At 46.9% G+C, this 15,555-nt stretch overlaps 1 protein-coding gene and 1 pseudogene across 1 annotated transcript in view; one reads left to right on the forward strand and one right to left on the reverse strand.

Moving 5' to 3' along the window:
• Positions 1-8,997: 8,997 nt before the first annotated feature.
• LOC104872467 overlaps positions 8,998-15,555 on the reverse strand; it is a 30,943-nt gene continuing 24,385 nt past the window's right edge. Inside the window, exons 3-6 of the mRNA XM_010638716.2 lie at positions 15,419-15,535; positions 12,940-13,054; positions 11,517-11,696; positions 8,998-9,516 (exon numbers count right to left, since the gene is read on the reverse strand). Coding sequence (XP_010637018.1) covers positions 9,161-9,516; positions 11,517-11,696; positions 12,940-13,054; positions 15,419-15,475 — 708 coding nt within the window. The 5' untranslated portion in view covers positions 15,476-15,535 and the 3' untranslated portion in view covers positions 8,998-9,160. The remainder of the gene's footprint in view (positions 9,517-11,516; positions 11,697-12,939; positions 13,055-15,418; positions 15,536-15,555) is intronic.
• On the forward strand, positions 15,411-15,540 carry LOC117283799 (annotated as a pseudogene).

Below are 15,555 nucleotides of genomic sequence, written 5' to 3' on the forward strand. Positions count from 1 at the left end.
GCAACTTACAGACAACAAAGAAACCAGTTCACGTGTAATTATAGCTCACAAACACACAACTTCCAGATGGCCGGAGGGCACGGCCAGGGGTGAAGGCTGCCGGGTGCACAGACACGCGGGGTCCTTGTGGGGTGGTCCCGCTCCTTCCCATCATTTGCAGCAGAGTGGGCCAGATCCTGGTGGACAACACCGCTGCCGCGCCTGCCGCAGGGCTGTTCGGCTGAACTCAGGCTTAGGGGGCACCCGCAGCAGTGGGGACCTTTGTTGTTGGGTGGGCAACCTACACGAAGGGACGGCTCAGAGAAGGTGAATGTTTGGAAATACGCCTCGGAGACTGAATTAAAATGCTCGTGACTGAGAGCATGACTTTGGAGTAAGACGGAGCCAGCATCCATTGCTGCCCCTGCTGTGGTTTAAGCACAGTTTGCTCTCCTCTCCGAAATGCAGGTTGGGATTTAATCCGCACTGTGAGGTTTAACAGGGGTAGAAACCTACTCTGACTGTGGTCAGAGGTGAGTTTTGGAAGGTGGTTAGGGTTAGGTAAGGACATTGTGTATAAAGTACTGGTGGCTTTGTAAGGAGAGGGAGTGAGGCCGGAGGAGACACAGGACAGGCCCTGTTTCTCATCCTGTGATGCCCTGAAGATCCTTGAGACTGGCAGCAAGAAAGCCACCACCAGACACAGAGACTTTGGGGCAGGACCACGAGCCAACATAAACTTCTTTATAACCCACCAGGGCGTCGTGTCGTGTTAGCAGCAGCAGAAGAGGGATGAAGACAGCCTCTGCTACCGTGGTTCGGGGTATTCAGCGCATCCCTCTACTCCGGGCTTTTGTTTCGTCATCTGTGAAATGGGAATGATGTTATCTCTGGAGGAGCAGTTAGGAGAATTCACTGTGGACATCTAAGAAATGCTTAGGATGTGGTGAACACTTTTAAAAAGTGTGGCTACGGTAATGATTCTAAGGTGCTACTGAGAAACAAGCATAGATTTATGTGTAAAAGTATTCATCCCAGCACCGTTCAAAGCTTAAAAAATAAAAGCCCAAAATGTGGAACGTGGAAAAATAAGTAAATTATATTTCACTCAAACAATGGGATATTATGCTTTCGTTTAAAAAATATTTACCAAGCCTTTTTAATAATGTGAAAAACATTTTTGAAACAATGCTAACCAAACAAACCAGAATAGAAACTAGGTTGCTTATAACATCTCAGGTTTGCAAAAAGAAATGAAAGAGGATGGAACTGTTTTGAATACTAATATGTGTCTAAAGGACATATACACACATAGAATGCACGACCTTAAATCCCTGGCTAATATTTCTCTGGCCACGTGCTTAAGGATTGGAGAGAGAGTCTGAAGGAACAAAGCGGGCTTTTTTTTTTATTCCTCTTTTTATGCATTTGCTCATTCGACATTCATGGAACGCCTGCTGTACTCTGAACTATGCTGGGTGTGAAGGGTAGCATCCCCTTGAGAAAACTGGGAAAGGGAGCAGGGTGACCTTCGGTGTGCAAGTCCTGAAAGGGTTTTCGTCTGCGTTCTTACCACAGCCCTGCTGTTCATTTTCAGGAAGATGAGGAAGGTCTGGCTGTGCAGAGCCAAGCATGGGGCCAGGCCTCGGGTCACACGGTGGAGCGTGGTCAGTCACCATCCACGGGGTCCTCATATGGAGGTTTGTATCAGAGACTGGATGGTGACTTTTAGGGGCAGAGGCCCACAGAGAAAGCCTTAAGTGAATCTCGATGCTAGTTCATGCCTGACACAGGGCATCTCAGGCCATGGAAGGCACGAGGGGCATTAACATTTGGACTCCACTACAACAATTCAGGCCCCAGGCAAGAAAAGTTGGACTTGGCAGTAAGGGTGGAAAATCAAGGTCAAGGGACAGGGACATCATGAGGAAAATCTGGCATCCAGATCGCCACCCTAGTGGGCAGGTGTAATTCCTACCCGAGGAGAAAGAACAGCTCTGTGGATGAAACGCTGGCTAAGTTTCAGCCTGAGCGCCCCTTCTCCACCTTCACAGAGTGGCCCGATGAAGCAGCTAAGACTGTCTCTTCTTTGTAAATCACGGTTTCACCTGTCTTTCACCAACTGAGGGAGAAGCAGGCTTTGAGTTTGTACTGGACAAGTCCACCATTTTGTTGACACATGGCCTCGATCCGAGGGCACCTGAGGACATCGGTCTCTGGAGAATTGCCACTCTGGCCAAATCGCACAGTAGTCCCCCTTACCCACGGTCGACTTCAGTCTGGAAATACTAATATATGCCTTGATGGTTTCAAGAGAGCACATTCGAGTACGTTGTATTACAATATACTGTTATAATTGTTCTATTTTATTAGTAGTAATTGATCATCTCTTACGGTGCCTAATTTATAAGTAAATGCTATCAAATGTACATGTACATAGGAAAAGGAAGTATATATATAGGACTCGGTACTTTCTGTGGTTTGGGGACATGTTCCCTGTGGCAAGAGCAGACCTCTGTGCTCCATTTGCCCTCTGACACAGGAGTCAGAGCGAGTTGGCCTCCGGTCCCCTTTGGTGTATTCCCAGAAGTCTTTGGAAACAAACCTTCCAAGATTAGCCCACCTGAGCCCTTTCCTAGGAACCCCCCAACACCCTTTGATTGCAGGTGACAGAAACCTAGATCAAATTTAGGGGGAATTGATTCTAAGGATGTAGGAGCCCTCGAGGAACTCAGAGATGGGCATGCAGCTGGGAACCACACTTGGTGACTCCTTTTCTTGCCCCTAACTTTCTCTATATGCCTAACTCAGTCTCCACTGTCTCTACAGATTAGGATTGTCTGCTGCTCTGGTCCCTGAGGCAAGAAGTGTGGCACTGGGCAGATTGTCACCATTGTAATTTACAGAGACCTGGCCCTCTGGGCTTCCATGTCAAATGTATACTAAAGGAAGGCTTGGAGAGCTTTTGTGAAGGTTGCAGACCTCACAGCTGCTCGGTAGGGTTCCTGCCTGGGCACTGGGCAGTCACTGGAAAAGGAGATGTAAACCAGGGCCCTCCACTAAGACTGCGGGGCACTCTCTTAACTTCTCCACGTAGTTTCCCCACTTGCAAAATGCAAAAGCATCACAGGTGATTTCTGCGATGATTAAAGAAGACAAAAAGTGTCGATAATACTGACTTCCCCTCAAGGACAGAGCAGAAAGCACTAACAGCCAGTGGGATCTCTCCGGGAAGCTTGAGGCAGGACATTTTAAGGTCTTCTTAGCTTACAAATAAATGAACTGTTGGAGTTTGGCACGTGATGAAGCTGACATCTCCATTCGGTACAGAAGCGAGGATTCTTCACTCAAAAGTGTTGGGACAACTCAGTGCCAGATGAGGGAGGGGAATCCCTAACAGTTTACATCAGAGAAAACTCCCAATGGCAAAAAGATGTCAATGCAAAGAACAAAACCATGAAAGCACTTTGGGACAGTGCTACAGAAAGGACCTTCACCAAAGAACTCTGCAAAGGTTTGTTTCAACCCTTGAACACCGTGACCTGAAAGAGCACTCAGGCGAGAGTCAGAGCTCAGTAAACTTTTGATGGAACGAATTAGTGAGAGAATATCTTTAAACACTTTGGGTAGAGGAGCAGCCTTTCTAAGGATGACATAAAATTATAAAGAGGCCAAAATATAAAATTCAGCTACAAAAAACATTGCAAGTGACCATGGGGGGGCAAGCATAATGGAGAGAAATATTTGTAACTGCTGTCGTGAACTACACCCTTCCATAACTCTGCGTGTGAGTACGTGCGTGTGAGTGCGTGTGTGCGTGTGAGTGCGTGTGTGTGTGTGTGTATGTGTGTGTGCGCACTGAGGATCAAACTCAGGGCTTCAAGCATGCTTGGCAGTCTCTCTACCACTGAGCTACATCACAGCTCCCCTTTCTTTAATATTTAAAGAAATCCTGAATATTCATAAGAAAGAAGCCAACAGCACAATATAGAAACAGGCAAATGATATAAGTAAACAGTTAACAGAAGAAGAAACACAAAGGGATCGGGTTGACAGAGATTGGTAGTGTGAGAACACACTGCTGTCAACTGTATTGCCTAAGAGGTGTGGAAACACACTGAGGCTGGCAGGCTGGAAGTCTCTTCATCAAGCAGCGACCTCTTCAGTACAGTGTACCTGTGACCCCTAGGCCTTTACCCTACAGGTATTCTAGCACAGGTACGAGGGACACTCTTCCAGGTTGTATTTGTTACACTGTTGCTGGGAACAGGAAAACACCCGGAAGTGAGCATCAGAAGGCTGGTTCACAAGGTCTGGCAGAGCTATGCAAATAACCCCTGGTACAGCTCTCCCACGACTGGGTAACTCACCTGAAGACCTCCAAGAAGTGTCACCTGAAGATCACAAGCTGCAGAGTGGTATATATTTTATGCTATTAACACTAGCATGTGTTATGCTAGCATTTGCATTTTTGAAATCTCTGTATACGTAGGTGTTTACTTGTTTATTATGGATAGAATGTCTCTTTCAGGATTCCCGAAAAATGGAAAATAGTGGTTCCCTAACTTGTTGATGGCAAAACTTTCAGAGGTTTCAGGGATAACAGCCAGCTGTGGCACGCATGGCATAAATTCGTCATCACTGGGTTACTGCCTAGGAGAGGTGCTGGAGACTAAGCCTTTCAATTTTGGACCATGAGTATTACCTCTTCAAATAATGAAGAAAAAATGTGTGCTCATTTAGCATTCTGCTCCACAATCTACCCACAACTGATTTGATGTAAAAAATAATGCTTCAAATTATTTACCATGTACACACTAATTAACTTTCCTGAAATTAACATTCGAGAAAGACCGCCCCATTTGTCGGGAGACTTTGTCTCCTGGCCACCCCAGCAAGGTCCCCTTTCTGAAGAGGACAGAACTGTGCAAAGCATTTGGCATATCAACTAGCTGTCCCACAAATGTGAGTTCTTGTCCTCCGTGGGAAAGGCACAGCTCCGGGGACAGGAGTTGGAGGGAACCCGGAGCCCTTGGCAAGGTCAGGAGGCTGAGGAGTGCCGGGTGTCCCAGGCAGGGCCTTGAAAACATCACCCCATGAAACCCAAGGTCACACGGATCCGTGCCCGCCCTTCAGCATAACAGCAGCTGTAAGGACCTGCTCTCCTCCCTGGATCCACCTCCCTGGGCAGCTCCTCAGAATCACCGCCAGCTCTGTGTCTCACCCCACTGTGTTGCCCGATTCGCCACCTTTTAGACCCCAGTTTAAACACTCTCTTCCTAGCAAAGCCCCCAAGAGTCTGGGGGCAGAGTCACACACGTCACATGGCGTAGCAATCACAGTCTCTACCCTTCAGATTCCTCCAGGACAAGGACCTTTCTCGTCTTAAAGAGTACAGCCTGGTGCCCTGTGTGTGAATGAACTCACGGCCCAGGGTGTTCCCTCAGGACCTGAGGAGTGACAGCACTGCTGGGAGTTTGGGGCGGCCGGTCTGGGACCTGTAGGACGAGTCTCGGAAGGCTGGCAGAGCTGAGCTCCAGGGCTTGGGGGTCCACTTGAGTGACAACCCCACGTGAAGGGCGATCAGCGTAGAGGACTGTCCTTTTCTACGGGTAAGTGACTGCCTCGCACAGTGTAGGCTTCCACGAGTCCCTGGCCTCACAGGCTAAGTAACAGTTATGACACCCCAGACGCTCCTCATGCCCACAGATCCCACTATGAATGGAACCTCTCGGGGTGGAACACCCTTGTCCTTACCCTGCTGGAGATCTGGCAGAGCAGACTTCAGCCCCAGGGCGGACTGTGGTCTGGATGTGGAATCCAGCAGTTCCATCAGAACAGAACAGTGCTTCGGTTTTGTTTCGGGCAGGGGTTGAACCCAGGGCCTCCAGCGAGCAGGCATCTACCACTGAGCTGCATCCCAGCTTGAGACAGCCCTGTGGACCTGGGGGAGCTGTGCCCGAGCCCCGGAATCCCGCCTCGGAGGTGCCAGCGTGAGCCCAGGGAGCCCTACCTTGGCCGCCCTGCAGGAGGTCGGTGGGCTGCAGGGCTCCCCGGATTGGCAGGGGTTGCAGGTTAAGAGCCCCCCGTGGGCCCAGGGAGGGCTGGGGTGGGTCCCTGACCGCATCGGGGTTCTCCATGCTAGCTGAGAGGTGGAAGCAACTCCAATGTCCACCCATGGACGAGTGGGTAAACAAGACGTGCTGCCAACTTACACTGAAACAGTCTTCCTTCAACGACCTACCTGTTAACTAGTGTGTGACTTACAAGTGAGGTAGGCTGCTTGGACTTACGACCCTCTTTTACTGGTACACGTCTATGCAACTTGTTTATAGAATCAAAATGTTATTTTTTGGTACAGTACACCTTGTTTATACAGTACTGCAATGTTTGCTGTAGTTATACGTTCTGTTGTACGTTACAGCGCTGGGAAGATAAAAACAAAGTCATCAAGTTGGAGTTTCTTTGGCCCATTTCTTTATTCTGAATATTGTCATGTACCTACTATATACAGTTCCTCATTTAGTGACCAATTCATTTAAGGACCTCGCGGGACTGGGACCGTAACTCTGTCCTTAAACAAGAAGGGTCTGTATAAGTCGGCCTTCAAAGGAGGGAAATTCTGATGCAAGCTGCAGGGTGCATAGCCTTGATTGTGCAGCACGCGGGGACCAAGCCAGCCAGAAACGCGCAAATGGTGGGCGAGTCCACCTCTGAGAGGTGCCTGGAGGTGTCCAGCTCCCTGTGGCAGAAAGAAGAGTGGCTGCCAGGGGCTGGGGGAGAGGGGCCAGGAGTTAGTGTTTCAGGGGCACAGTTTCAGTTTTGCAGGACGAAAAGGTCCTGCGGTCGGGGCGCAGAGAGCGCTGCACAGTCCTGTGGCTGTAAGGTCGCTGAACTCCGCAAGCGAACGTGGCGAAGATTGTAGGCTGATGTTGTACATGTTTTACAGTCATTTAAAGGCCGTGATAGGGAGACTGGGAATCAAGTTCGGCCCTGCCGTTGGCCAGCGTGATGGGCCTGAGTCGCCTCCCTGACTGCAGCCTCCCTTGGCGCCTTTACTAGCTTCGCTGGAGATCTGTTCTTGAACCTCAGGCAGGCGCCTTGTGGCACGTGGTCAGGACTTGCACATCCCGGTACTGAGGCCGCTCAGGGAAGCCACCTTCCCTCCCGTCAGTCTCTCCCGCAGAAGGATTGGGAGCCCCTGGCTTCTGTTACAGGGCTGCACTGACAAAGAGCAGCTGAGGGACCAGGGTGCTGGGTGCAACTGTCCGGGTCTTACTGTCTGTAGCCAGCAGAGCCCACCCCACAGTGAGCCGACCGGAAAGTTCTCCATGATCTTCCTTTTGCCCTCCTCCCTGGGTCCCAGAGGTACACACTCCTTAATTTACAACCTCTCCCCTCCTGCACAGGCTCAGGGAGGGTTGATCGTTGTGGAGGGCAATAACAGTTCATTTTCTTTTGTGTGGATTAAACAATCATTTGATTGGAAAGTGCTTCCTGGTGCAGCAATTAGGGACCAACTGGAAGTAAAGCCAAGGGCACTTAACCCAGCTAGTTATTAACCACCAGGAAATGCTAGACCAGGAGCGTATTCATCGCTGGTACAAACTCTGAAGTTGGTGGGAAGAGAAAGCAAAAACTGAAGCAATTTCTTTTTAAGCAATGAAAAGTTTAAAAATGGAACAGTGGGTTGCCATAGACACAGTTTCTGGCTCTGGGCATCTCTGGGCGGCCTCAACGCTTGTACTCGGTGACACAACCATTGGACATGGTTTTCAGCAGGGGCAGCTGTGCCTCCCAAGTACCTATAATGAATATCTGCAGCCCCAGGCTCCCACGGAAATCCTCAAGCCTGCCGTTGTCACTGTAATTTCCTTGGGAAGTGGTTCTAATTACACAGCTTTAGATGCCTGCTCCAGGTCGAGCCTTCTTGTACTCAACACGCAAATTGCATAAAACCTCAAAACAGCCAGCAGACTCTGGAGTGGCCCAAATTGCCATGTACTTGTTTTTAACTCAGTAGTTAAGCATGAGTGGGTGTAACAGGGCAGTATTTGCATGAGCACAAACAACATTAAAGGAACAGGCCGTATCTAGTTCCTTATAATCCTCCACAGAGGTCACAACCCATTTCAGCAAGACCGCTTTATAATAACAGAATCCTCAACTCTAATACATGGGCTGTTTATTTCAACTGAGTTAGTCGGGGCTTTGTAAAGAGGGATTTAATCATTTTGTTCTATTACCTGTGACCTATCACTTAGGAAACTTCTGGGGGTTGAGTGTCCTGGAGGTGGAAACATTGTTACCTTTGGACTCTTAGTGTAGCAAATGTCCCAAGACGTAGCGTGACATTCACCAACTATCAGAGAAAATTCTCAGTTCCAGGGAACTATATATACAGAGGCTACTGTTTAGATGTTAAGTTTTCTTTAGAGTTCAGTAAATCGTATTTTTTTTCCTCAAAGAAGGGGCAAAATAGGTTTCTCGTACGAGTTTGGCACCCCCACCAAAGCCTGTGTTTTAGAGGCCTGAACTTGGGCAGGATGGACAGGTACCCAGGGTTGGAAGCCTGCAGCTGATGCATAAGGAACAGGGTCTGTCTTGAGGCCATAACGCCAAGTGAAATGAGCCGGTCAGAAAGACAGACACAGTGTGATGCCACTTTCCTGAGGTGCTCTAGAGTTGTGAAGATCAAAGAAACCAAACGTAGAATGGTGGTTGCCAAGGACTGGGAGAAGGGAGTGGGGACCGAGTGTTCAATGGGCTCAGGTTTGCAAGATGATAAGAGCTATGGAGATGGATTGTGGTAGTGGTTGTGCAACATTATGGATGTGCTGAATTCCACTGAATTATGCACTTAAAACGGTTGAGATGGTAAGTTTTATATGTATTTTACTACAATAAAAAAAATCAAGAGAGGGAAAAGAGGAACCTACCCCAATCCCACTTCCTAAGGAACTTTCAGCAGGAAATCGCAGCTACCACAAGAGATGGCATTTGTTCCACGGAGCCTTCTTCTGCCTAGTGCCGCCACCGCCTCCTCCTCCTCCTCCTATTTTCCAGGACAAGTCCGTGACTTTTCTGTCTACACTTGTGCAATGCTATTACTGTACATTGTATTTCACCCATGATAAGGCTCTAAATACAATGGGTGGCAGATTCTGTTGTCCAGAGGTGGCTAAAACAGTGTCTCCAATTGTGTGTGCTCTTCTCTAGTGTGACCTGTGCCTTCCTGCATCAGGAGAAGGCGTTGTCTATAGGTTGGATCTGGGGTGTCCCCCAAAGGCCCAGATGTTAAAGACTTGCGCTTAGCTTTGTGCTCTGGAAGGTGGTGGAAAACTTTAAGAGTTGGGGCCTCATGGGAAGTCACTGTGACCTTGAAGGGGACGGTGGGATCCCAGTATCTTTCTTTTTCTCTTCTGCCTTCCACCCATGATGCGAGTAGTTTTGCGATGCGCTGCCTCCATGATGTGCTGTCTTGCCACAGACCCAAAAGTAATGGGGCAAACCAACCATGGATTGAAATCTCCAAAACTGTGAGACAAAATAAACCTTTTATCTCTATAAGCTGATTAGCTCAGGTATTTGTTATAGCAATGGAAAGCTGACTACCACAGGGTTTATATCCATCAGTTCAACCCATCCCAGCCTGTCTTGTAGACTCCTGACTCTCAACAGCCAACAGAATGATGTAGAAATGGTGGTGTAGGCCTGTAATCCCAGCACTCTGGAAGGCTGAGATAGGAAGATTATAAATTTGAATATAGCCAGGGAACTTAGCAACTTAGCAAGATTAAAAAAAAAAAAATTTTTTTTTTTTGAGACAGGGTCTCACTATGTAGTTGAGACTGACCTGGAACTCACTATGTGGCCCAGGCTGGTCTTGAACTCACAGCAATCCTCCTGCCTCAGCCTCTCGAGTGCTGGGATTATAGGCATCTGCCACCATACCTGGCAAGATAAAAAATTTTAAAAGGCTGAGGATAAAAAATTTAAAAAGGCTCAGTGCAAAGACCCTTGGTTCAATTCCCAGTGCCTCAAATAACGATGACAACAATGATGATGATGATGTTGATAAAATACTAATACATTTAAAATAAAATCTATCGAACAATAAAGTTTTTAAGTGACAGAGGTCTTTTTGATTCATCTTGATTCCCTTCTGCTTGTCCTGGTCTCTTCACTGTTCACAGGCATTAACTATTTAAAACATGCTGGTGGAATTCACCAAGAAGTAGTTTTGTAGCAGTATCTATCTCGTCTCTAAGAATAATACTGGAACATAGTATGTACTCAATTAAAATGTGTTTTTAAAGAGCAATTTACTATCTAAAAAATACAGGACACTTGAGAATGAAGTAAGGGCACAAGAAGAAGTTGGTCTTTGTCATCAGTTACTATTCAGTCTTGTAAAACTCTACAAGAGCTACTGCAAGCCATGAGTATGATTTACTGATAATGGTCTACCAGCAAAGTTAGAAAAGATAAAGGAGAAAGTTGCTTCTACTACATAAAAATGAAAAACTCTGCAAATGAAAAAACATTGTAAATAAAATGAAGGTGAACAGCAAGCTAGGAAAGATTTGCCAGTATATTAACAAAGGATTACATTTGAAGAGGTCTTGTAGATCAGTAAAAGAAAGACAAACATGCCAAAAGGGAGGAAGATAGTCAAAATAAAAAGAAAAACATAAATGTTAATAAACACACGAAAAATTTCTCAAATTCATTAACAGCCACAGAAATTCATGATCAAACCACACTGAAATAGCTTTGTTTTTCTCAGTGCTGGGTGTGGAACCCAACAATTTTCTTTTATCGAACTGGCAAAGAATTTTTAAAGATAATATGCAATGTTTTCCAAAGTGGGGAGGCTGAAAATTGATGTTTAGAGTTTCACATTACAAACCTTTCACATCAGGGCATGCTCTGTGACCTGGAGTTTCAACTTTTCCAAATTTATGCCCAATAATTTATTGCTGATATCTGCCAAGATTTGTTCACAAAGGCTCCCATGAACTATTGTTTTTAATAGTAGAAAATTGGAATTAATGGGTAATCACTGGGACTTGGTAAAATAAATCATAGCACTGCAATGCGATAGTCAACAGTCACTTCAAGTGCTGATACAGAATAACATTTAATGCAATAGGGATGTAGTCACATTCTATGATTAATTTTATTTTTGTTGTTTTGGTACCAGGGATCGAACTCAGAACCTTATGCATGTGAAGCAGGAGGTAGAACCACTGAGCTAAATCCCTGGCCCTCTATGATTAATTGTAAAGATTGTTCTACCAAGCAAATGCATGGCATCTTATTCTCATCATACATGCATATATATTCCATAAACATAAATGTACATAGAAGCCCAAAATGATTTATACTAAAATTTTATAATTGCAGGTGATTTCACTCTTCCCACCTCCCTTCTGTGATTTTTAAATGTTTTACACTAGCTCTATCACTTTTCTATTCAAGAAAAAATGCGTATGTCATGATCCCTTTTCAGTAGTGAGGAAATGACCCCTTACGTAGAGGCAGGAATGCCAGTGCGGTTGTTCCCTTGGAAAAACACATGCAGGCCTCACGGTGTACATTGTCCAACAGCCCATTCTCATGAGGATGCAGTGAGGAGGGAGGAGTTTGGGTGAATGTTTGTTCTCGCTGTTGGTCCCTGCAGTCAGTCTGCGGGAATAGGTGCTCTGTGTTCCCTAGAACCAGAGAATACTTGTCAGGTCTGCCATTCTGTCCACACATGTGGAAAGATGTGGGAGTGAGGGGCTTTGTTCATCCCATCTGGGCATCGTGGCATCTACCTGCAATCCCATCATTCTGGGAGGCTGAAGCAGGAGGATCACAAGTTCAAGCCCAGCCTGGACAACTTAGTGAACTTAGCAAACTTGGCAAGAACTTGTCTAATGCTTTAAAAATTTGAAAGGGTTGGGGGAGGTGTAGCTCAGTGCAAAGGCCCTGGGTTCAATCTCCAGGACCACAAAAATAAATATTTAAGTAAATAGATAAACGCCACTCCATCCCAATCAGGACCATTTCTGTTCCACGGGCAAGTGCTGCAATGGATTTGCTTTATTTTCCACCCACACAAACACAGAGATTACACAATTAGTTCCAGGCACCCTGCGTGTACTTGAATGACGGCATCCTGCCGGGGACTGCAAGTGTCATGGGGGTGAGGAGTTGGGTCGTGAGCAGCAAACAGAGTTTACTTATTTCTCCTTTATTTAGCTCTCTGTTTTGTGAGGACACAGAAAAATCATGCAATGAAATCTGATGGGAATCATTTCCAAAACAAAACTAAACTAAAATAAAACAATGGTTCAACCTTCATGGATTCCTCTAGCTTTATTTCTAAATATAATTCCTATATAAAAGTACTTCACTGCACTTTGGGGATCACTAAAATAAATGAAATCTTATAGGAAAAAAACGGGAAAAGTCTTTTAAAAACATGCATTCAGATAATGCCATGAACTATTAAAACTTGGCAGCCCACAATGGCAGAATACTCCCTGCCCACAGGTAGAAACAAAGGTATTTCCTTCAACTCCAAGGCATCCTTTCCCCCACTTTATTGATGTGCTGCTGTCAAATGATCAGGAAGTGTGTTTATATGCACAAGTGTTTCAGCTGACTTTTTATAAGGTTTCCTCTAGATTCAAGAGACTTCCAAAAATACAAGTGGGGCTTCCAGGAAGTTTACGCACTGTCACCTCGGGGGTTTCCCAGAGAGGGGTCACCTGGACCTCACACCTTGGGCGCCGCCCCCATGACAATAAAATGAAAGGAGCTGGCAATTCTCTGTCAGCCTTCAGGCTGGAAACCTGGGAGCAGCCCAGGAAGCAGTACATTCAGTGACACCTAAGGACACCTTTCCTGGGCCAGCAGGTGTCATTTGTTCATTTAAATGCTACTCCAGCAGGGCGTGGTGGCACCTACCTGCAATCCCATCATTCTGGAGGTGCTGGGGTCCCGAAGGTGTTCGTATCCAGCGGCAGGGAAGGAGCCCAGGAGAGGAATCTGACAGGCTTCCAGGTACTTCTGTTATTTCACTCTGAAACAAGCCGATGAAAGAAAATGGTTCAAGTCATCTATTTGATAAAATGATCGCTTATTTAATGGAAGTATCTGGCAATGTCAAAGGAGATTCAATAGTGCCACAGCCCCCCACCTTTCCCTAACAGTTCCCACGTTTTGCAGCTGTTCCAGGAATTGTTCCGCCTCCCCTCAGTGTTCTCCAATTCCCTACCCCTTTTGGCTTTTGGCTGTCTCCTTTTTTCTCATCCTTTTCCAGTATATTTTTGTTTCTTTCTCCAGTAACTCTCTTTTCTTTCCACAGTACATCAAATCATGCCTACCTTACCTGAACCCCACACAAAAGACACAGAATCTATGCACCAGGAGGCAGAGTTCTCCCCATTAGGTGTGAGCTCTGAGGGTTACACACAGCTAAGTCATCTGACAAATGAGAAATCCCACAATTAGGGTAAACAACGTGCCCAATGCCACGGAGTCTAGAAGTAGCAGAACCAGTCTCCAAACTTCCTGATTCCTAACCTAGGGCTGTTTCCAGAGTGCAAGGGTTGCGGGGGGGGGTGAGAAACAATTAAACCCTATTTACTGACTACCACATCTTCTCAGATTTTAGGGTGGACAGACAGGAAATGGTCCTTCTCCCAGGAAGCCCCCTGTGGTGTAGACAGGAGAATCTTCCATCAGCACATGGTGGGGAAAACGTTCTATTTCCAGAGGCCTGTGTATCCCAACACGGCGGCCCATTCCCACTGCCTTCCCGTGTGGGGTCCCTGGCATCACGTAAGGCATTTGGGCCTTGCCTCCACAGTTCCTTTGTTTCTCAGGGTGTCGGGGGTGGGGGAACAGCAGAGTAACAAGAACGGTGACATCTACTTGAGGGTGTCTCCCGGCCCTGGTAAGGTTCAAGGTCTACATCCTTCCAGGGTGTTTAGCTTCTGGTTCCCCTCAGCGCTTCTTACTGACACTTCAGGTGGGGACTCATCCCCCAACCTTAAAACTCATGCTGCTACAGACTTGCGAGAATCAACAACTCTGGTCGCTGGAAGTATCTCAAAGGCTGAAAAAAGACTATCCCAAAATATATATGTAGATTCATGACCGTCTTCTCTAGAAGTTGGTGTTACATAAAACACAACCACTTTTAGGTGACTCTATGAGGCGTTTTGACGAGCGAGGGAGAGAAGAGCAGGGCAGCGGGGAGACCTTGAGGTCTGCCCTTCTGTGGGAGGGGCTGTCTTCTCTTCCCTGCCCTCCCTGGGTAGGTCTCCCAGATTTTGCTGGGGCTTTCAGAGTCAGGCGTCCACTTTCCACAGCAGCTTCTCAGCCTGCGCTCCGGGAGGTGGCGGCCAACACAAAGACCAGGTGCGGCAAGAGGAAGGGAGTCTGCCTTGCAGCTCTGGCCAAGGGCGGCGACGCCCCCCCCCACGTAGCTAAGCCTGAACGTCCAATCGCACGCTCCTTTGAGCTACTGTAACACATAGACAGAGCAAGACGGGAGGGCAAAGCTGAGGGAGGTTTCTGGAATGCAGTGCTGCTACCAAAACTCATTTGTCAGGCTGGGGTTGTGGCTCAGCGGTAGAATACTTACTGGTGTACTCAAGGCCCTGGGTTTAATCCCTAGACCCGCAGAGAGGGAAAAAGAAATGTAACTGTGAAGGCTGTCACCTGCTGACAAGCTTCTCAAATGGGATTGGGAATACTGGAGCACAAAGAAAGGACTACGAGATCTGTTTCCTTGTATTCTGAATCAGTAAAAGTAACAAACTGCTAGAAGCGCTGGTATTCAGGGTCCCTGGGCACGAGAACTGGGAGTGGCTAGCAAATAGGCTCCTGGCTGTCCCTGCTCCTATCTCTCCTGCTGTTCAGCACATGAAGGAAAATGGTTTGAAACAGCCTATTTGACAAAATTATTTGTTTACTTGAGGTTTTTCTTTTTGCTTTTGAGTTCAGTGAGAGTTAAGAGATGCTCAGTGGTACACAGGGGCATCCTGGGAGCCTCGTGCCCGGCTCTGTGAACGGTGGGAGAGGCCCGGTCAGCGTGGACCCAGAAGTGACCTGCTCGCCAGGTTGGCTGGTGCGGCTTACAAACAGCCGTGCCGTAGACAACACATTGAGGGAGTATTTTCCCAGCCCGTCCTCTGGACCTGTCCCCAGCTCGTGGGCCTGTTTTTCACGGCCATTGCAGGGGATATGCTCAGGCAGGACTGATACCACAATCAACTCCGTGTATGTACAGACATATTCAGAGCTATGTGCATGCTTTCAGGCTATGTAAATGCAACAATGTATTTCTAATTTATGTTCCTTGGAATCAAAGTTTATATACTATGCAAAGCATGGAAAACATGTTCTCTAAACATAGCGGAAGGATTGTCATACTTACCTGGAAGAGGAAGACTCTGATCACCAAGGTGGTTTTCCCAGAGTGAAGAATATTCATTGCACTCCAGATGTGCTCAACCTGCGATTTCCCCAAATGTGGTAGTGGGGGACTGCGTTTCTGCCAAAAAAAAAAAAAAA

The sequence above is a fragment of the Fukomys damarensis genome, unplaced genomic scaffold, assembly GCF_012274545.1.
Source record: "Fukomys damarensis isolate Sample0158 unplaced genomic scaffold, DMR_v1.0_HiC HiC_scaffold_30, whole genome shotgun sequence".
Classification (NCBI taxonomy): Eukaryota; Metazoa; Chordata; class Mammalia; order Rodentia; family Bathyergidae; genus Fukomys; species Fukomys damarensis.